The following is a 23,742-nucleotide window of genomic DNA, read 5'->3' on the forward strand; positions in this document are numbered from 1 at the left end:
CCCCCCTCTCATACCCTCTTGAGATCTCGCGGTAGTGCTACGAGCCTACGTGGGGATCCCTTCGAACCACTCGACTCAGTATCCTTGAGATTTCTGTCCTTGAAGACAGCTCTGCTGGTCGTGTTGGCATCGGTTAAGAGGGTTAGGTACCTGGAGGCATTTTCGGTCAGTGACTCGTGCCTAGAATTCGGGCCGGCCTACTCTCACGTTGTCCTGAGACCCCGGCCCGGCTATGTGCCCAAGGTTCCTACCACGCCGTTTAACAATCAGGTAGTGAGCCTGCAAGCGCTGCCCGCGGAGGAGGCAGACCCAGCCCTTTCATTGTTGTGTCCTGTTCGCGCTTTGCGAATATATGTGGACCACACTCAGAGCCTTAGATCCTCTGACCAGCTCTTTGTCCATTACAGTGGTCGGCAGATGGGAAGTGCCGTATCTAAACAGAGGTTGGCCCACTGGGTAGTGGATGCCATCTCCCTCGCCTTTGGGCCAGGGTGAGCCGTGTCCCCCGGGGGTGAGAGCGCACTCCATTACGGAGCATCGCATCCTCCTGGGCGTTAGCACGCGGCGCCTCTCTGACAGACATTTGTAGAGCTACGGGTTGGGTGACACCCAATACATTTGCAAGGTTACAATCTGCGAGTGGAGCCGGTTTCCTCAAGGGTATTAGGCAACCCTTGGTGATTGAGGAAACGATTCGGTTGAGGTGTCGAAACACGCTTGCTGCGCCACTCTCCCTAACCCGGAGATACGTGCGCTTTTTCAGCTTTGTCAGTTTAGTTCCCCATTTCTTTGGCGAACCCTGCAGAGTTCCTCCGAGGCCCCCAGCACCTGACTCAGCGGAGGAGTCAGGTGTTGGCCCGTTACGTTGTCGGCATGCCCGCTGGTCAGCCCGCGTTCTGGGTATAGGTGCCTGCTATGTGTGATCCCCGCTGGCGATCCCATACGTTCACACAGCCACGGTATAGTCCCCCCTTTTTAGGGCAGGCTCGTGTCTTCCCTCCCCGCTAACCATCCTTATGCTAGGACCCCCCCATCTCTGGGCTGGTCCATAGATTGTCACCAGGTCTCCCCTCTGGGTAGCAGGTGAGCTCCGCAGCGTCCTCCCTATCGGGACTGAACGCTTTCCCAACGTACTGTCGTATCAAAACCTTTTTACAGGGTTATTGCGACTCCCCGAAAAATATAACCGTTTCTGAACAGGTAAGTGAGGGCCAGGGGACACGTTGGAAGACTGTGTCTCGGGGCGTTGTAGGTGCGCTTGCTCTACTGCGTGGCACACCCTTCGCCAGGGGCGCAGTAAGGTTCTTTCGTTGTGGCGTTTTCCATAGATTTCCCCATAGTGGAAGTTTCCACATAGCATTGGAGTTCCCCATCCGAAGGGGAACGCTACGGTTACTAAAGTAACCCTTCGTTCCCCGAGGGGGGGAACGGAAATGCTATGTTCCTTCGCCACAACGATTGTCCCTTAGCTGTTGAGCGTGAAAGTCTCTTCAGCTAGAAAAGGATGTCGAGCATGGCACTGGCTGCGTCTTTATAGCATGACTGATTGTCATTGACGCCAGCTGTGCACGCTGACGCTGCCAACTCATTGGCATTTCATTGGCCCGTTTTTATACTCTTTCAGATGATTGGATTCTGACGAAATCCCCATAGTGGAAGTTTCCACATAGCATTTCCGTTCCCCCCCTCGGGGAACGAAGGGTTACTTTAGTAACCGTAGCGGTCTATATAATCGCCTTGCAGTTTTGAAATTATTGCTTTTTTGCTTTGAGTAGGCTATTCAGTTCATAAGATCAGTTCAAACTTTGGTCACACTTTATTTTGATGGTCCGTTTGTTGAATTGAAGTTATATTGCATACACATGCCAACTAATTCTCAATAGATTATGAGTAGACTGTTAGGTTGGGGTTAGCGTTGGGGTAAGAATTAGGGTTAGTCTAAATTGACATGTACTTGCAAAGTTTCTTATAGTCAGTTAAATCAAAGTCCCTTAAGGTGTATTCTATAATATTCTATAAATGTCTCTTTAGCAGCAGTATCAACTGATATTAAGCAGACAGTCTACCAATACTCAAATGGACCATCAAAATAAAGTGTTACCCAAACTTTTATGAAGTTTAAAAAAAAAAAATCACTTGTTCACTGTATAAAAATATAACATTTTGAAATATTAATATTTATCGGCTATAGTATATCGGCTATCTGCATCCAAATCTTAAGAGTTATCGGTTATCAATATTGGCCAAAAAATCCTTATTGGTGCATCCCTACTTTACATTTTTTTGTTGAACAAACAATATATATTTTGAAAAATGTTGGACAGTGGTAGCCATTGGGAAAGTTTTCAGATATTTTCTACAGCTTTCAGAATTCCTCAAAATATCTTCTTTTGTGTGTTCAACAAGAAAAGTCATTCACACTGGTCTGGAACAGTTTTAAATTATGAAAATGTTAATTTTAGGGTAAACTATCACTTTAAAATGAATGTTAGTAATGACATCAATAATTATTGTGCAAGCAATAACCATACATTAGCATCTATGTAATCATACTTGTCAATGTGTACCAAATGTTACTTTTTCATAATGCCCTTTCATAATGATCATGTCCTTTGAGAAAATCTTTATTGCATCACTTTAAGCCTTGATGTGATAATTAAATTAGCCAACACTAATTAAAGATGTCTCTTGTCCTTACAACAGTAATGTTGATGCCTTTATGAGGCCTTTCTGAGTTGACATTGAAATTTTTAAAAGGTATTATTTGATATCCGCAACTTTTCAGAGCTGATGCTTTGATGACCTTTAATGTTATTTCATTATTCACATGCTGGTCTTGTTACATGCAGATTATTAATGAGAAGCAGTTTCATCACGTCTCAATGTTAACAATGTCTGAGGCACTAATGAGGTATTGCTGCTAATTATGAGGGAATTAGATGAATGGCTGGGGACAATGAGCGAGACCAGACACCTGAGAAGCCCGTCAGGTCCATGGCTTTCAGATTGGTGGCCTTAATGATGGTGACGGTCAGTCGGCCAGCTGTTGGCAGGTAACACAGTGAGAAGTTCAGCTCTCCCAGGTCAGCTTTCTCCTGCAAACACAATAAGCATATGGAAAAGGCACTCTGAGTTAAGTAAATGCCGAAAAAGCAATGCAGGAACATAATGAAATATGTTTAATGAAGTATATACAGGAAGAATGTTTGTGGCATTTGATATTGAATCAAATATTTTTAAAGGATTCCTCCGGGTTCAGTTGAATGGTAGCTCTATAGACAGAACCTGGGCCTGCTGTTGACTATCATGGGAAATTATTTCAATTGGTCCTTCAATCTGTACATCACAATGAAAGTTGTGATTAAATTGACACACTTATAAAAGAAGACCATTTAACTGAACTGTGGTGAACATAAAAACACGTTCATACATTGAATACACATTCAGCAACTTCATAGCAAACAAACTGTTTACTGTTGCAAACAAACTCCTGTTGAATTTAAAGGTTTTTTTCTGAAAATGCTGACATCAACAATAAATTAAATACAAATCTGGAATTAGTGAGGTTCTTCCAGTTTCTATTTTGACTTGCAACCTTTTTGTCTCATTCATAGCTATGGTGTAAAGTAAATTATTTATACTATTTAACAAATATAATCCACAACACCCCTCACACAACAAAGCAGGTCAAGGATTATTCCTGCTTCCTACTGCCTTAACTCTCTGGTTACTGTAGTAACACATTGATAAATGGTTTAATGACCTCAAATAATTTGGGTTTGCTTCCAAACTCTTAGAAACAGGCCTTAGAAGACAAGAGATAGAATCAAACTTCCTAGAAATAGAACTTTTCTCTTTCCCAATTGTGTCGTCTCATCTTTGATATTCCAAACCTTTTAATGTACACCTCATTATAACACTTAATGTTATCTATCTCATGTTCACTATCAAATCAATCATTAGTAAATATGATTCTATATACTTACTCATAGGTTGCTAGAAAGTACTAATCAGACTTCACACACTGAAAACTGTAAGTTCATTATACAAATGAACTCAGAACTGATTAGAGAAACGTTTCCTGCTCAGACAAACTACAGTGTTTCATTGGCCAAAACAATCTCCAGTAGGTGTGGCCTAGGCATGGGCCGGTATAAATTTCTGATGGTATGATAACCTTGGACCTTGTTTTCCCGGTATCATGCTATTGTGATAACTGCTCTAAATTAATTTATTTTTAAATGTCTGGGTAAAAAACTAAAATTTTTTCTCTTATTGAACACAATAAATTTTCTTTTAGGAAACATTTATAATATTTTGGAACAACAAACACGTCAGGCTGAATAATTCTAATGAATCATTGACTGCTGCTCTCTTTATTAGTTTCAAAATCACAGATTTCTTTACAAAACATAAACTCATTAAAAAAACCTTACATATATCAAGGAACTGTATAACAGAACATTTTAGCAGTTAAAAACCTTGATGTTCCAAACTGCGGTAAACCTTGAAAGCAGTTATCATCCCATGCATAGTGTGGCCTCTGCAAAACTTAAAAGACACTACTTAGTTTTCAACAAAGCTAGACAGACAAGAACAAAATGGAAAGGTAGAGCAATCATACAGATCCAAACTTCTTCCATCAAGTCACAAATCTTGTTGCTGAAGCCATTCTTCATTCAACCAAGAAGAACTTCACCACCATCCGATGAACCATTAAGACTTTTATCTGAGACTGCATTGAATGTTCCCACAACAGCTGAGACAAATGCAAGTATTGTACATTTTAACTACTGTAATCAGAGATTTAGATTAATCTTGTAGGCACCTTTAAAAAGGTTTTCAAGATGGTTAAACTGATTTGTAATTGTTCATTCATTGTCCTGTTTCACTTTGGTTTCATTTATCTATTTTCATTTTTGCTCTACCCTTATGTGTGTGTTCAGTTAAGTTATTGTATACTTGCCTCAGCTAAAAAAAAAAAAAAAAGAACTTTGTGCACACTTTACACTTTGTGTTGAGTCTGTAATAATAACTGCTTCCATCTATGTAACTTTAGCAATCTTTAATGCTTTTGTGGCCACTAAAAATAACATTCTGAGAAGAGATATAATCAACACTGAATGTTCACTGGACGAACGAGTTGGAACTGTTAGTTTCTGCAGCATGAAGTTATTACAATCATGGTGCAAACAGATTACAAATACTCAAATACTGTAACTGAGTAGTTTTTCTCAGGAATTTTGATTTATTAATTACTAATATTAATTTAAAAATGTGTACTTTTACTTTCCCTTGAGTAAATTTTTAGTGCTGTATTGGTACTTTTACTCCACTACTTTATTTTATTCTTGTCTACGGTGATCGGCTGAGTTTAAAAATCCGTCCTGCGATTCCTGTTCAATCAAATCGCACATAGAAAGTAAATCGCATCATACTGAACAACCTCAAGACATGGGCTCTATATAAATGCAGCAAACTGTTTAAGAGCATTTAAAGTGTTCAATGAGATGGCCAAAATCTTTACACATCCAGAGACTGTTTAGACCAGGGGTGCTCAAATTCGGTCCTGGAGGGCCGGTGTCCTGCAAAGTTTAGTTCCAACCCAGGACCAAATTTGGCATCCCTAGTTTAGACAGTCTGAAAATTGCCAGGGTCTTAAACAATAACAAAATGCACTACAGAATGTTATGTTTACACACACCAGCACAAATTGCATATAAAAGCATTAGCCTTTCACAGCATAATACTCACTGCTCACTACTCTTGGGTACTTTTAAAAGGGCTACGTTTTACTCATACTTTGATGAATATTTACAACAGTTACTTTTACTCTACTTGAGCTACATTTTTAGGCAAGTAATGGTACTTTTTCTTGAGTAGGATTTTTCAGTACTCATTCAACCACTGCATATAACTGATCTAAATATGCATAACTAATTATAACTGGTTATTATTAAATTATTCATATTGTCCAATTAGCTAATTAGCTACAACGTTTATCACATTCAGTGTCAAGAGAGAGTCTTGATTTTAAATGAGGATATCATGTACAAAACTTTGCCGCATGAATTTTAGACGCTAGTCATACTAACAGCATAAAAACTACAAAAAAAAAAAAAAAAATCACTCCCACAGTTCTGTTAAGATCAGTGAATTTCATATTTACATCATGTCTGCATGTTGGCTGTTGTAATGAGAAGATTCAAAAGCATGCAGAACATAGTAGTAAACACCAGCGAATTTGTCTGTAATTGGCTGCAACGCTCAACACTGCAAAAACACACTCTAAATAGAACTTTTTTAATGCTCTCCAGAGTGTAAACAACAATAAGCACTGCAGCATTTACTAATTATGTTTTGCAATATCCCATTATAACAGCTTAGCACCTTTAGTACCTCTGTCTTTAACTCAAAATGCAATTTAAGAATGTGACAGAGAAGTTTTTAGTGTCACATGATTGAACTAAATCATCAATAAAAGTTCAATAAAAGATATGATTCTAAGATAAAATATACTTTACAAATTATATTTAAAGATTTCTAATTCATTTTATAAACAAAGGACTGTATTAATTACTGTACTGTATGTGTGGTATTCCAAATGCTTGTGAATGCAGTATGATTTTGTGTCTGTATATCCCACTTTCTCCATATAACTTCTACCATTAAACTCATTCTGTTTTTTTAAAAGGATGTTTATTTCTGATCAAAAATGTATTTACAGTTGTTGTGTTATCACTTGCATGTGTTTAAAGAAACTCAGACAGAATCTCCAAGCATAAAGTATACAGTGGTTTGTTTTCCCCCCTTACGCTCCTTGTTGAGACTTTCATCTTTCTCTCAAGTTCTTGTTCTGCCAGACAGAATTAATCATCAGCTATGATGAAAAAAAAGAACAAGGGCAGCAGAGGAAAACAAAAAGAACTGCAATATTTCATCAAAAACGCCAACCATCTGAGGTACATCTCCAAGAACTATAGGAGCTGCCAGCTTCAGGTCTGGGTCCGTACACGTGATGTGAATGCTACGTGATGTGAGATATATATTTTTCTTGCTACACTCTGGCAGCTCGAAAAATGAATTATCCCTCAAGTTATTTACCAGCTGAGTAGTTAAATCCACTACCGCCACCTGAGTGGCCAATTGCCTGAATCCTGCATGTAAACATTTGATTTACATGTCAGAAACACACTCAAATCCAGCATGCATCACAGAACAATCTTTAAATTCCTCTTGCCAGACAGGGAAGACAGTGCCAAATCTATCTTCTTTCCTTCATTTGACCTAGCCGTGCAGCAGAAAATTTCATCTTCCTTATTTAAGCAGACTACAGCTTGTGTTTGATTTGATTTATTCTCTCTGTTCTCCAAAGGTATAAACATCTTTTAAAATAACACTTCTCTACGCTCATGATAAAAATGTTTATAAAAACTGCACCATTAAGATTCTGTGGCAAGTACTCGTGAAAAAAAAAGCTTGTTTGCACGTTGACCTTTACTAATTTCATGTCATTTTCTCTGGAAGGACAAGCGCATGCATCACTATATCTCCTCACATCCCCCCAAGGACACATCATCACTATCGACTTAGCATGTAATCATGCATGATTTCCAACTGTGAACATCTTGTGAATACATGATGAGCTTTTGAAAAAAGAAAATTAAGAGACATATGCAAGTACTATAAATAATTCTATCATTATCATACTATCTAGCCTGTTCTTGAAAATGAATTCCAGCATCAAGAAATGCACTGTCGACTCATAGCAAAAAGGTTGCTGGTTCTAGTCCCTGCTGGGCCAGTTGTGGAGTTTGCATGTTCTCCCCGTGTTCACGTGGGTTTGCTCCGGGTGCTCCGGTTTCCCACACAATCGAAAGACATGGGGCTCTATTTTAATGATCTAGGCACAAAGTCTAAAGGGCATGACGCAAAAGCATTAAGGGCACGTATAAATCCACTTTTGCTATTTTAAGGACGGCGCATAAAAGGGTTGTCCTTATTCTCTTAAAGAGTTATGGGTGTGTTTTGAGCATAACATGGATTAAACCAATCAGAGTCGCATCTCACATTCCTTTTAAGAGTCAGTTGCGTCACGCCATGGAGCATTTACTATTTACATGACAGATTACATGTAAATGTTTCAGTAGTGAGAAAACAGTTAAACAAATCATCTGCAGCGAGGGTAAAGAATGAGCCTCCTCCGTTCAGCCTCTTTACTTTCCCTTTACTTTATTTTTACACTTTACTCCTTTACTTTCATGGATAAGGAAACGGTGTTGTAACTGACATCCATTAGCCTACATATTTAATTTAGTTTGTTGAGCGCAAACATTGGTTTCAAAACTATTTTTAAATTCAGTTCTAATTTCCAGCAAATTAATAAATGAATAATAATAACAACGAATTGTGGTCGAAAACTGAGTTATATCCAAACACACATCCTATTCTTATCGCCCATATGGTGATGCAGACGTCTCCAAAATCTGATAGGGGGACAAATCTGAACTTGTTTTTATTGAAACAAATATAAATATGCACACAATAAATAATACTGCTAATAATAGTAACATTATACAAAAGCAAATTGTCATGAATAAATTGAAAAAGCCCCCTGACATGAAGGCATGGAAACAGTGTTTTTTTTTTATGTCTATATAATAAATAATAATTTTTGTAACATTTTAATCCTTTATTTTATTTTTTTTGCAAAGATATGTGGGTACTGATGTACATCATGCGTGTATTAAGCGTTTGAACCTGCATAGGCGCATAACTAACCTGCTCTACGTTGGACTTTAGACCAGCTTTTACTTGGTCAATGGCGTGGTCTACTTCAGTGTTTAGGTGCCAACAATGCACCTTAACACACATCCTTTATAGATGCAAAATGTGAAAATTAGGGTTGTGCTGGTCTGTGGTGATTCAGCAAAATAAAATAAATAATTTTGAATCCAATAAAATTTTTTAATCTAATTTAGAGTTGACAAAATTTAGATATGCTTTATTCCCAAAACTTCAGCATGATTTGTTTGACGTAATTAACATGCTGCATGTACCACCCAGGAGAAGCAGAATTTGCCTCATAAGAGAGATTTGTGCACATTTGTACTGATGACGGCAGTAATTTATCAAATGATGATCAGGTGAAGAAAAGCGTTATATCTTGGTGCATATCCAGAAGTTTCGTGTAGTCAAGCACACTTGCAGTTTTTCAGGTGTTGGTGCAGATGTGTTCAGTGCAAGTGCTTTGACATCTTGAGCTGTGTTGTTTATTTGTGTCTGAAATAGGCCATGTTGCCATCGCGTTTCTCCTCTCTTTTTGACTTCTTGTCTCACTACTACACTATACAGAAAAAAATGTGTCTAGAATGGATGTCCACTTTCCTCTAGGGTTCAACTTCAGCCATAAGCAAAAACACCTGAACAGGCTGAAACACAGACAGGAAGCGAACTTTTGCTGTAGCTAAAACAAAACTTTGGAATACCAGTATCTCTCAGCACAGCTTCAAACTTAAAATGTACTTACTGTGACCTTTAAAATGGCTATATTATTATGTATTAATCACTTTTTAATGCCAATGTGTGAGCAGCTTCTAATAAAACTTCCTAGGTTGTCTATGTAGGTCTGTAGACTGATTTGTTAAAGGGCATCTCTTAAAGGGATAGAGCAACCAAAATGAAAACGTAATTGCCATTTCGGCCCAATCCCAATTTTACCCCTTAGCTCTTCCCCTTACCTCTGCCCCTCATTTTAGCTTGAAGGCATAGGGCTAAGGGCAAGATAGTCTATGAAACTGAGATTTTTCATTTTTATGAATCTTTACAAGAAACAAGCATATGTTTTAATACATTCATAACTGTGTTCGTGTTTTACCGTCATGCTTTAAAAAAAAAAACTCTAAATTAAATACTGCTAAATTTAGCTATCTATAATGCCTAATAATAACTCCTGTATAGCAGTCCTGCAACATTCTGTCACTCAGTGACACTCGAATACCCTATCAGAAAAGTCTAGTGGCTGGGAATGACCTTGTTACAGTGTCTGGTATAATGTTAATGTTGTTTTTGTGTGTTTTCATAGATGAATTTGGCCACGGTGTAAATGCACAGTACATGTGCGAGCTTACTGCCACATTATATTGTTATGATAACATGATATCGTTGCCTTCAGTGATTTCCTGAAGATAAATACAAAAAAAACTCAACTGGAATAACTACAGAAGTCGCTATCATTGATCTCATATGAAGGAAGAGATTGTGATAACATAATGACGTGAGCAGGTGTTGTAGTGCTGTCCTGTAGCTAAGGGGTACATTTTGAAGCCCTTCCCATTCACACTCTATTTTAAGGGCCAAGGGGAAGAGGTAGGGGTACAAAAATAGAATTGGGGTTGGGCCTTCATCACACAAAACATGACGTTTTGAAGGAAAATGTTGGGATTTCTTATTATTGAATGGAATTTGTTTGAAATATTTTTACAAATTCATGTTAAGTGCCACACTCAGCAGCATGTTCTGTTTTCAGAATATCACAGCACAGGTGTTTCCAAAATATATATACATACATACATATAATATATATATATATATATATATATTTTTTTTTTTTTTTTTTTAGATAATCTTTTCCGTGAGTTTATAGGGTCACTGAATCATGTTCATTAAGTTTTTCTGAATTTACAGCTAATTTAATGTTCACTAAGTCATTCATTCATTTTCCATTGGCTTAGTCCCTTATTTATCAGTGGTTGCCACAGCGGAATGAACCACCAACTATTCTGGCATATGTCCTTCCAGCCAGAACCTAGTACTGAGAATTACACTCTCATATGCACGCACACTCATACACTACGGCCAATTTAGTTTATTCAGTTCACCTATAGTGTATATCTTTGGACTGTGGGGGAAACCGGAGCACTCGGAGGAAATCCATGTGAACACGGGGAGAACAGGCAAACTCCACACAGAAATGCCAACTGACCCAGCTGGGACTCAAACCAACGACCTTCTTGCTGTGAGGCGACAGTGCTAACCACTGAGCCACAGTGCCGCTGTTCACTAAATGTTATTCATTTTCTCTCCCTCTCTCTTTTTTTTTTAAATAGATTGTTAACATGTGAAATGTGTGTTTTACATACATTACTTTGGTCAATCCTGGCAAGTTGATGAATGAGACAAATGAATGACTAAAAAAACCTTCACTGAAAATTAAACCACTGTCATAATTTATTCAATCTACCTTTATGACTTCCTGTGGAACACAAATAACTCTGTCGAAGGTTTGATTACCATCATTCTTCAAAACATCTTCTTTTGTGTTCCCTAAGAAAAAGTCATAAAGGTTTTGATCGATTTCGGGATGAAGGATTTGCTGAAAATGACACGCAGGTGTGTTTGATTAGGGTTGTAACTCAACTCTCCAGGACAGCGACTCTCAAGGCCTGAGGCTCAATAGCCCTGTTTTACAGTCTCAGCATAGTACAGCAGATCGTGATAATCCAACATCTGGTAGTTGTAGTTGTAGTGTGCTGCATCCTCCACAAGCTAGCACTTAGAACCTGTGTGTTTATGGCGTTACCTAATTTGCATATATCTGTCAGCAAATCAAGTGCTACAACAACACAGACAGCATGTGCAATATACAACACCATCAACTACTCATTATCTTCTTTTTTTGATTAAGCGCTAATTAGGGCTGTGCAATGTGCCAATATATTTTGTATGGACAATATAAAAAAGTCAATCGTTTCATTTGATGCTCTATCGTTTATTTTGTGGTGTCGCAAAAAAAAAAACATTGTTTACTGTAATACCTTTTCATAATGTATATGAGCACACTATTACGCTTCTGTATGCTGATGCAGACAGAAACACAAACAACAACATTATAAGAAATATGTTGAAAGTACAACATTTACATTTTGCTTTTTAAATAGCAACTTTTTTCATTTTTATGTTGGTCCAATAATCATTCATATTTAAAAAAAATGTTTTATATTTTATTCATATTTATGTACATAAATATGTGCATACGTACAGAAATATACATATTTTTGATCAAAGATTTTGCCCTGAAGGTCTAAATAAAGTAAGAAATGTGAGAAATATAATCAGATACAAAGAAGTAAATTCCTGAGTATATATTTTCAAATGTAAAAAATTTACATTTAAATGTGGTTAATATAAATTTATATTACTATTAATTAATAGAATTTACAGTAATGGTACTATATTGTGATATATTTCGTTATCACGATATGAGACATTTATCGTGATATGAGATTTTTGTCATATTGCCCAGCTGTAATCAGTGGTGGAAAGAGTACTGAAAACTCATACTCAAGTAAAAGTACCAATACTTGCCCAAAAACGTAGCTCAAGTAGAGTAAAAGTATCTGTTGTAAATATTACTCAAAATATGAGTAAGAAGTAGACCTTTCAAAAGTACTCAAAAGTAGCGAGTATTATGCCGTGAAAGGCTGATACTTTTACATGCAATTTGTGCTGCTGTGTGTAAATGTAACATTCTGCAGTGCATTTAGCTATTGTTTATTGTCTTTGGCAATTTTCAGACTGTCTAAACCAGGAATCCCCAAACTCAGTCCTGGAGGGCCAGTGTCCTGCATAATTTAGTTTCAACTTTCCTTTTTCCCAGACTTTTTTAAAGACCATTTTAAGACCATAATGAATGAAATTTCAGACTTACACAAGGCAATACGCTAAATTTAAAACCTTAAAAAAAACCTTAAAAACATGTTATGGTAAGGAGGATAATTAAACCATATTAATATATAAACAGAGTTAATAAATAAACATTTCTTAAAACTTTTAATGAAATATATTGCTAGTTTTTGGGTAGTTGTTGGGCTAATTGGATATAGCTTTACCTGGGCATAGGACAATCAAGACCCGTTTAAAATGACTTAAGACCCACAACACAATATTTCAATAGATTTAAGACTTTTTAAGGCCTTAAATTTGGTTTTTGAAATTTAAGACATTTTACGACATTTTACGACAGTATACCCTGTAAACCTAGAAAGAGCTAGATTAACTGGTTCAGGTGCTTCTAACTGGGGTTGGAACTAAACTTTGCAGGACACCGGCCCTCCAGGACCGAATTTGGGCACTCTAGTCTAAACAGTCTCTGGGTCACTGTGTGTAAAGATTTTGGCCATCTCCTTGGACACTTTTAATGCTTTCAAACAGTTTGCTGCATTTATATAGAGCCCATGCCTTGAGGTTGTTCAGTATGATGCGATTTACTTTCTATGTGCGATTTGATAGGACAGGAATTGCAGGACTAGATTTCTCTACCCAGCCAATCACCATAGACAAGAATAAATAAAAAAAGTACCAATACAGCACTAAAAAAGTACTGAAGAAATAGTAAAAGTACACATTTTTAAACTACTTAGAAAATAACAATTCCTGAGGAAAACTACTCATTTACAGTAATTGAGTATTTGTAATCTGTTAATTTGCATTACTGTCTGTAATGAACCTTGAATGTGCATTTGGGTCATTATCTTACCGCCGTTCCTTCCACAATGTCTCTCCAAATAGGCTTCTCCCCAGTTCCCTCGCTGAAGTCCAGCAGGTTATCCACTACCACTTGACCTATGAGGTCGTGTCTGGAAAAACGGTCAAAGTCGTAGACGGAGAAGTGGAGCTTGCGCGCGTGCAGCTCAGCCAGAGGCACGCCGAACTGGAACGTCTCATTAAAGACTGGGTTGAGAGTTTTTCTGTGCACCTGCGAACAAGAGCCACGGAAAGACAGAGCGGAAATGAGAGAAAGTGAAGGAAATTAGATAAGTGGAGGAGCTGAGAGGGAAAAGTGAGTGAAGGGAGCGAACAAGAGATTGGTTAACATCAAAACTGTGGACACGTTAGGCTAATTCAGAATGCACTGGCTGATATAAATGTATTTTTAGATGAACTAGGGCACTGGGAAAAAAGAAATCTGCAGGCAGGCAGGCAGGCTGAGAAACACATCTAGAACTTAATGAGTCCTAAGAGGGTCTGCCATCTGAACAGTGGATTATTGTAAAAGCCGTGAGCTGACTGCTGCCTCGCTAGCATAAAAAAAGATACCTTGGTCTGAAATTTCTTCTTCCTATCAGGCAGTAAGTAGATCTTGACATAGGGATCGGAGAAACCATTGGCATCCTTCGCCGGGAGGTCCAGGGCTTTCAGGATCTTAACCACCAGCTGCTCCGTGCTGTAAGAAAGACATGTCAACGTCACCATAATTCACTTTGAACTATCTGGAACTTTCTGCGCTCGCGAGCCTGGGCTTGAGTTCATTTCAGCATCATCTAACCGGCAATGACAAGAGAGTCGGGTTATGTTGAAATAGGCTGACATCCAGGCTAGCATCGCGACGGCAATGCAGCACTGAGTTCAGCGAGGCTCAATAGCTGTCACCGAGGTTCAAGAAAACAGGGGTGGGGGAAATAGAGGAGGTGCCAATGGTACAACGCGACTCAACGGCTTGGAATTAATTGACAGACGGATGGAGCCGTACTTGTGCTGCGCAAGCTAAATGGATCTTGTAGCAACGTGAATATATGAGATAATACATCCCTAATGTGAATATAAAGACATGAATATTTGATGTGTAATGCAATGACTGTGGCCTCCAACACCGGACTTTATAAATAATCTAGAGCTTATTACGAAGCAAACCATAGGTCATTTCATGGCTAGACTGCAGCAGGCTTGTTGCGGTCTGGTGCCAAGCGCAGCACGACCGTGAACTTCTGAAGCACAAGGCTCATCCTGTGTTTCGCGCAGATGTAAATAAGAGAGGCGGGGGGAACTTCTGTGGTTGCTAATCAGGCCTTGTTAGAATGTGTCTCTCAGCGTTAACAAATGCGTCACCCTTTCATTAGGACACTTAAACAAATCAGCAACACTGGGGGAGGAAGAACACAAGCAGAAATCCAATACGGCACAGACTGGCATGCTGCTCACAAAGAATGTGGATGACATTAAACAAACCTCAGCCAACAAGGACGGAAATAAATATATTAATCATGCAATATTAGCATCCAATTTGTAAGTGACAAATTTAATCATCCAATACTTTAGAATCATAACAAGGCAATGATTAAATGGTTATTCCCACTGACAGACATCTGAAGTGACCTGAAGTTATTCATCTGTTTTCATGGTCAGTTTACGGATTTTCAGCAGCATGCCATCATAACCGTAGGTGCATTATTGGGCAAGTGGTGTATATACAGTGCATCCAGAAAGTATTCATAGCGCTTCACTTTTTCCACATTTTTTATGCTACAGCCTTATTTCAAAATTGATTTAAATCATTTATTTCCTCAAAAATCTACTTACAATACCCCATAATGACAATGTGAAAAAAGATTTTTTGAAATTGTTGCAACTTTATAAAAAAAAAAGTATTCACAGCCTTTGCTCAATACTTTGTTGATGCACCTTTGGCAGCAATAACAGCCTCAAGTCTTTTTTAATACGATGCCACAAGCTTGGCACACCTGTATTTGGGAATTTTTGCAGTACCTCTCAAGCTCTATCAGGTTGGATGGGAAGTGACGATGTACAGCCATTTTCAGATCTCTCAGAGATGTTCAATAGGATTTAGTTCTTGGCTCTGGCTGGGCCACTCAAGGACATTCACTTAGTTGTTTTGAAGCCACTCCATTGATATTTTGGCGGTGTGCTTTGGGTCGTTGTTCCGCTGAAAGATGAACCGTCGGCCCAGTTTGAGGTCAAGAGCACTCTGAAGCAGGTTTGTCTCTGGATATTCAGAATGTCTCTGTACATTGCTGCATTCATCTTTCCCTCTATCCTGACTAGTCTTCCAGTTCCTGCTGCTGAAAAACATCCCCACAGCATGATGCTGCCACCACCATGCTTCACTGTAGGGATGGTATTAGCCTGGTGATGAGCACTGCTTGGTTTTCAAATCTTTACCATACAGGCCTGATTGGTGGATTGCTGCACAGATGGTTGTACTTCTGTAAGGTTTTCCTCTCTCCACAGAAGAACACTGGAGCTCAGACAGAGTGACCATCGGGTTATTGATCACCTGCCTGACTAAGGCCCTTCTCCCTCAATCACTCAGCTTAGTTGGCCGGCCAGCTTTAGGAAGAGTCCTGGTGGTTCCAAACATCTTCCACTTACGTATGATGGAGGCCACTGTGCTCATTGGAACTTTCAGAGCAGCAGAAATGTTTCTGTAACCTTCCCCAGCCTTGTGCAGAGACAATCCTGTATCGGAGGTCTACAGACAATTCCTTTGTCTTTATGCTTGGTTTGTGCTTTGACTTGCACTGTCAACCCTGGGACCTTATATAGACAGGTGTATGCCTTTTTCAAATCATGTTCAATCAACTGAATTTACCACAGGTGAACTCCAATCAAGCTGCTGAAACATCTTAAGAATGATCAGAGGAAACAGAATGTACCTGAGCTCAATATAGAGCTTTACGGCAAAGGCTGTGAATACTTATGTACATGTGATTCTTTATTTTTAATAAATTTGCAACAATTTCAAAAAATCTTTTTTTACATTGCCGTTATGGGGCATTGTGTGTAGAATTTTGAGGAAATAAATGAATTTAATCCATTTTGGAATAAGGCTGCAACATAAAAAAATGAGGAAAAAGTGAAGCGCTATGAATACTTTCCGGATGCACTGTAAGCATGCACTGTACTGTTCAAAAGTTCAGGGTCAGAAATAATTATTTTTAAAGAAATTATTACATTTATTCAGCAAGGACTGCAAGGTCACTTGTGAACATAAGAGATTTTTTATGTTACAAAGCATTTCAATTTCAAAGATTCTGAAGGAAAAAAAAAGAATCATAGATACCAAAAAATATTAAGCAAGGTGAAAAGAAAAAAATGTTTCTTGAGCACTAAGTAGTAGTGCATCCATCCTTTCTCCAAAAAGTCTTTAGTTTTTTTATATTCATTCATTTTACTTTCTAGTCCCTTAATTAATCAGGAGTCGCCAACCCTGATTGAACTGCCAAATTATCCAGCATATGTTTTACACAGTGGATGCCCTTCCAGCTGCAACCCAGTACTGAGAAACACCCATACACTCTCACATTCACACACATACACTACGGACAGTTTAGCTTACCCAATACACCTATAGCGCATGTCTTTGGACTGTGGGGGAAACTGGAGCACCCAGAGAAAATCCCACCAACATGAGGAGAACATTCAAACTCCATAGAGAACCGACAACTGACACAGCCAGGGCTCGAACCAGCAACCTTCTTGCTGTGAAGTGACAGTCTTAAAGACTGAGCCACCGTGTTGCCCCAGTTTTTCATATTTTTATGACAAAATTACAGCTTTTTGATATTCTCCAAAAAACTAAAATGAGCGCCTGCTGGCATGCTATGGGCAGACCTGTGGGCAGATCTACTGAGTCAACAGCACAGCAGCTTCCGCTTAGCGACCAACAACATCCTGTGATACTGCTGTAACAGCTTTGCTATCGTAACCCTTTGACATATAGTCACAGCGGTGTGGTCAGTCTTGGCTGGTCCCTAGAGCGTACAATCCCAACGGTGTGATAAGAGCATTCAGTACATCATTGCTCAGCTGCTAAATTCAAATCTGCCCACAGATTTGAAATGGCTGGTGTTAAGCAAGAGAAAGCAGAGCAAGGCGCTTGTCAAAGATCAAATCTTATCAGTGCCTACAATTAAACAATATTTGCTTATAAATAATATTTGGTTGCAGACATTTTAAGAAATAGATTTGCCAGCAAAAAGCACTTTGTAAAACGCACGCTGATGTCTATGGAAGACTACAATCATAATATTTTACACATATATAAACAATCAGAATGTGGGTTATTCACAACAGATACTATACACACTTTTAAGGTAGCTAGAATGTCTACTCTATTCTTCTCCCAGTTAAACAGCTACTTGCTTACATGTAGTGTAGGAGAAGTTGATGTATTGACGTGTTGTAAATCCAGCTAATCTCCAATATCCAGCTATGCAGTGCATATCATAAACTAGAAGCTTCGCCATGGGAATATAAAAGCGATATGTTCTAAATAATCTACAAAGGTGGTCAGCTGAATTAAAAACCTACATGTGAAAGGGTTAAATGAACTATGGTTGAGCAAAATCAGTTCTCCCTCAGGTCTAACTGTGCGTTCACATCGAAGGCGACAAAAGCGTCAAAGTTCGCTCTGGCTACCCTGACAACAACACTATCTGACTACTCCACCAGCGAGAGCTTAAAAATTCACTACATTGCTCTCATATTTAAGGGGCCATTGCAGCATATCAGCAAATCAGTTACATTCTCGCATAAAAACATGCTTTTTAGCCTGAAATGTTGCGTGCTTTTTATCACATTCATTTAATTATGGGAGGTCAAGTTATTGCATGTGGTGTGGCTTTGCTCCACGTATCCAATATGTGTCCATATGTTTGAAATATTCGGAGGCAGGAATTCTGTTTTGTTCTCTCGTTATAGATTCCTGCTTTTTTAAAGAATATATATATATATTCTTTTATAAATTTATAATATATAACATTAATGCACATCAGTAACTCGCCAGTAACTTTTTTTAATGTATGTTCCTGTAAGAAAACATTGTAAATAATTGGAAATCCGGCAACCATAATAATCAAACCCTTGGCAACAACTGTGGTCGGAACCAAAGTTCACAGGACTGTGTTCTCTACAATTCTCTTAAGCAGTGGACTTTAACATTCCGATTGCTTGCCACCAAACCATGTCATAGCTCATTACCATTAATTTGACTTGATTTCAACTCTCCTCGTCAACACCAGCGAATCACCCACGCCGGCTCCTATTGGAAATTAATGACTTCCGACCACTTTTACACTCTCGCCGCTTTTGGTGTGAACGCACAGTAAAATACATTAATTCTCAAAAAATTCTGTGTAGCACTGTTGCGGGCGATAGGTCCCAATCATGCACTCGCATAAAAGGATTTCTGCTCTTGATTACCTAACCAAAATCCAGTTACAACGTGGAAAAAAGATTTCTGGACAAATGAATTAAGAATATGAATATTATTATACCACCCATTTACATTTGAATAATATTACTGACTGTATTCTTGCAGCCTTGGTGAACTTGAGATTTAAAAAATAATTATTAAACATTCCCCAAACTTTTTGAATCAAGTCTAATAGTCAAATATAAAGTAAGAGTATTAATGTCCAGAGAAAGCAGACCAAAATTCATCAAATGAGGGACAGGATTGGGATGTTTTCAGATGAGTTGTCCATATTAACATCCTTGCACCATTTGAACCATGATTCACATGCCGTGAGCAGCACAGATATGCAGCAATGAAAATAGAAATGCAAACAGTGATTCACACGCTGATATCATTGGACAGCAGTCAAGCAAAACAGTCTACTAGCAACCAACAGCATAGGAACTCTGAAATTTCCTGTGATTTAATAGATGTCAGCGTGAAAGAGCCATTAAAACATTCTTGCTAAAGTCTCATCAGATTGCAAAATAAGATACTTGTTGACATCTCAAGATAGGGGAAAAACAGTCTCAGATGCATTTTGAGCTGTCCAGTCTAATATACATTATATCAGTTTGGCGGAATTAGAAATGAATCTCACAGCAAGTGGCATACAGCACAACAGCACACTTTAAATCAGTCTGGTCTTTAGAAATGTACGGTGCTATTAGCACTCAGGGCTATAATTGAAAATGACAGCCTCTGTCTTGCCCATATTACAGTGAGCATTTAAAGCCCCCCTCCCCTCCCTCCCCCAGTTATGTATTGCATCGAACAAGGGCTTTTCATTATTCAGTGACAGACTCCTTCACCTCCCCATGTACAAAATCACTGCAAAACAAAACCAAAGCTCAAACAAAAGTCATGTATTTACACATGCTGCCTGAAAGCGCTCGTCTGGAAAACACAATGATCAGCACTCAGCTGGAATTTGACAAATAGATGGATAAATTAAAATAATAATAAAAAAACGAACATTCAGCTTAAAGTCATAGACAATGGGTTAGAAATAGCTGCTATTCCCTCCGCGCCGCATGTGTTATCGGCCTACTGCTGGGTTGATAGAAAGCTGCGTCCCACCGGATGTGACTCTGACTGACAGTGTCAACCTGCCTGCTATTCCCCAAATGCTTGTAGCTGTGACATATTCACATTGATGTATTGCAAACGCAACAGCATAGCAGGAGGTGTGATGATGTCAATTAAACACACACGGGCATGAGAAACAGTCTTGGCCGCTTGCTCTCACACAAACCGAGAAGCATTTCTGGTTGTATTTGTTTTAAGAAGAGAGAATCTGTTCATTTACTTGCCTTAGGCGTGGGCGAAATGACTAAAATCTTTTAGCGCAATAGGAGTTATTTTTATTTCCAACTAATTATATACAGTGCATCAGGAAAGTATTCACAGTACTTTAAAAACTATGAGCAATCAACTGAATTCACCACAGGTGGACTCCAATCACATTGTAAAACATCTCAAGGACTGTATTTGAAATCCCCCCTACACCATTAAGTAGTGCATTATTTGAGGGAGCAGACATTTGTAGTGGTGTCTGAAACCATAGTGGACATTCTGAAGTGGACTCAATCAGTCCCACAATGCACCATAATAATGAGTGTACAACTGATGTTCACTCAATGGTTAGAGAATAGCCTGTGATTACATTTAAATGCTCTGCAATCCCAAGATAGCATGCTCAGGGAAAACCGATGTAAGTTTCTAAATATATGATTATTTAATTGTTTAATTAACGTTTGTATACATGACAGAAGTCAAAATACTTTGTTTTATTACTAACAGACAATTCGCTAAGTGTTAAACAACCATCTAACTAAAAAGCTGAAAATCAAATCCGAGGGATTTCTCAACACGCAAAGCAAAAAAAATCAATGTCTTTTTTGTAAAGAGCCCCAATTATGCATTATAAAAGGTCATATTTTGGTTGATATGCACAGGCTGATATGCATCCAAGGTCAAAAAACACTTTCATTGTCTTATAATATGCATTTGCTGTATTTTACCGAATTATATCAACAACTCCCATATGATTTGTTCAGCGATTCATTTGTTCCCAAACCCCTTCTTTGTGTGATGCTAATCAGTCTGTTGTGATTAGTCGACGGTGCTCAGCGTGAGTCGGAGAGAAACACTCACCAGGGTCATGAAGTAGCACAGAGCACTGCGTATATGTGTGAGCCCAATGCAGCAATGCATTAAAGCAATGTAGTTAAACAACAGCATATATAGTACTCTATTCTTATCTCTAACCCCAAATAACAACAACAACACACATTCAGTATTAATCGACACACTGATCGCGAGAACAAAACACATTTAAATTGGTTTTTCAACATGGTTTTCGACGTGATATGTCAATAGCCCCATACAGATTTAACCTGAGAGATACAGTACAAGCACTGATCTATAACAGATACGTGATTACAAGCCGCACGAAGCGATTACAAGTTACAACACAATTAAATACATAATTTGCAAATTACAGAAAATGAGGCAATCATTTTAATCACACTTAATGTACTTATTCTGTAGGAAGGAGAAACACTTACAGGATCTGGAGGAATAAGAAACTGGTCCACATAAACTGTTTAACAGTTACTGACAAAGTCCTACTCATTAGTAGTCTTTGCTGCTCCTTCCTTTAATAGCAAATGGCTGGCGAATTCTGCGTTGCAGGGTAGGTTGTTGTATCAATTATCAGAAAAATTACAGGAACAAACAGCACATGGTTGGCTATACCGTGGTATTGTGGTACCGTGGTAACTTCAACACTTTATTCCCCACAGCCGCATGTCTGGCCGTATCTTAGTAATAGTAATCTTTGCGTCATGATCAATCTTATGATTCCTCACAGGCGCATTCACGTTTTACCGGATCCAGCACTTCATATTTGGTGATGTCCCGTATCGATGTTGACGCGTTCAGGCAAAAGATCCGAACAAAGGATGAATCATTCATCTGAGTCGACTCAAAAGAATCACTAGTTTTAAACAAGGTGCACTTTTTATTTAAACCTCAGCTGAATGTTTCCATTCACTTAGAGCTGTGTTACACAATGCATGAATGGTAATTTTTAAAAACCCATAATAGGGACTCTTTAAAATGCCAAATGAAAAAAAGTCAATTGTAAAATGAGAATAAAAATACAAGCAACATGACAGAAAAGCAAAAGAACAAAGATACAAATGTGTTTATGTGAATACTTGTCAAGGCAGGCGATGTGACATTTTATTTGTGTGTATCTGACATTTTAAGCTTTAAAAAAAGATTCTGTGTGACTAGCGGCTTTTGTGTGTGTGTGTGTGTGTGTGTGTGTGTGTGTGTGTGTGTGTGTGTGTGTCTTATTTAATCTGACAGAGCCTAAAAACACATGCAAATGGTCACTTTGATGACAATGTAGCACTGCAGCATGTGAATTTACAAGCAAGAGACAATACTCCAAAATCTCGACCAGAGGGAAATTGATATGCAGGCAACGATGGGTAGTAACTGATAACATGTAATCTAGATCTGTGGTTTCCAAAGTGAGGGTCACGACCTCTCGGGGAGTCACGGAATAATGGGGGGGGGATGGGGGGGGGGTGCTTGGTGCTTTCCTAAAATCTAATAAATTTTATTAAACTACTAGAATAAGCATATTTTATCCATAACCCACAGAAGATAAAAATAGTAGTTAATCGTTACTTTTAAAAAACAACATGCAAGTGTTGTGACCCCTGGGGTGATTATGTTATTAAAGACACAGCAATAGCGTCAGATGCAGCAGATTGATTTTATAGCACCAAGTTAAAGTTTTAAACCTGTACAACTAATGTACATTAAAAATAAATACAGGCCAAAACTGAACATGGAGAATGATCTCTAAATGGCATTCTCTAAAAATTTTATGAAAAAAAGACTTGAGCCTATTGGTGTGTGCACCGTTGCATATATATATATATATATATATATATATATATATATATATATATATATATATATATATATATATATATAACCACCTCAGAGCATATTGGGGGTCGCGAGTCAACCACCTCAGAGAATATTGGGGGTCGCGAGTCACAGGCATTGCTATTTTGGGGATCACGGGCTGAAGATCAGACTATGCAATATTTTTGTCTTTTATGATCTGTGTCAGATTTTGGATATGGATTTTAACTGAAATTCTTCTCATGGACAAGAAATGTGTCAAACTACACAACAAATCCATCACTTGCTGTCTTTAATGATGTGTGTAATGTTGTTGAGAAGGTGAAACTAGTGAATGACATCCAGAGGCAAAAAAATAAACAAACAATGGATACTGAAGCAGGATGTTTTACGTTGACAGGAAATACCATGAAGGCAGGTGCATTTTACCACCGTTAAAAGTGTACAAACATTATCTTTCTACTATAATTGGTCAGTGTTAACAAATTTGATGAAATGGGATACTGTGAGGCTTCCCAAATCTAGTGTCATTCATTTATGGTCCATTATGATGCACTATACGAGATAGAATGATCACTTCTTGCATGCATTGTTGCTTACAAATCACCCACAAACCCCCTACATGAATTGGATCTTGTAAAAATGATGACATTGCATACCCTGAACCTAGCATAACTCAATTTAAACCCTCTGTTTTCCATAAAACCTTAAAAAGCCCCTTTTGCACATACAGACGTTTACAGAAAACTAAAAAAAGT

At 38.2% G+C, this 23,742-nt stretch overlaps 1 protein-coding gene across 1 annotated transcript in view; it reads right to left on the minus strand.

The window, feature by feature from the left end:
* Window positions 1-23,742, minus strand: part of syt3 (synaptotagmin III) — a 95,231-nt gene that overhangs the window by 21,476 nt on the left and 50,013 nt on the right. Inside the window, exons 7-9 of the mRNA XM_056453600.1 lie at window positions 14,098-14,224; window positions 13,538-13,756; window positions 2,975-3,095 (exon numbers count right to left, since the gene is read on the minus strand). Of these exons, the coding sequence (XP_056309575.1) occupies window positions 2,975-3,095; window positions 13,538-13,756; window positions 14,098-14,224 (467 nt within the window). The remainder of the gene's footprint in view (window positions 1-2,974; window positions 3,096-13,537; window positions 13,757-14,097; window positions 14,225-23,742) is intronic.

Source organism: Danio aesculapii, chromosome 3 (genome assembly GCF_903798145.1).
Source record: "Danio aesculapii chromosome 3, fDanAes4.1, whole genome shotgun sequence".
Lineage (NCBI taxonomy): Eukaryota > Metazoa > Chordata > Actinopteri > Cypriniformes > Danionidae > Danio > Danio aesculapii.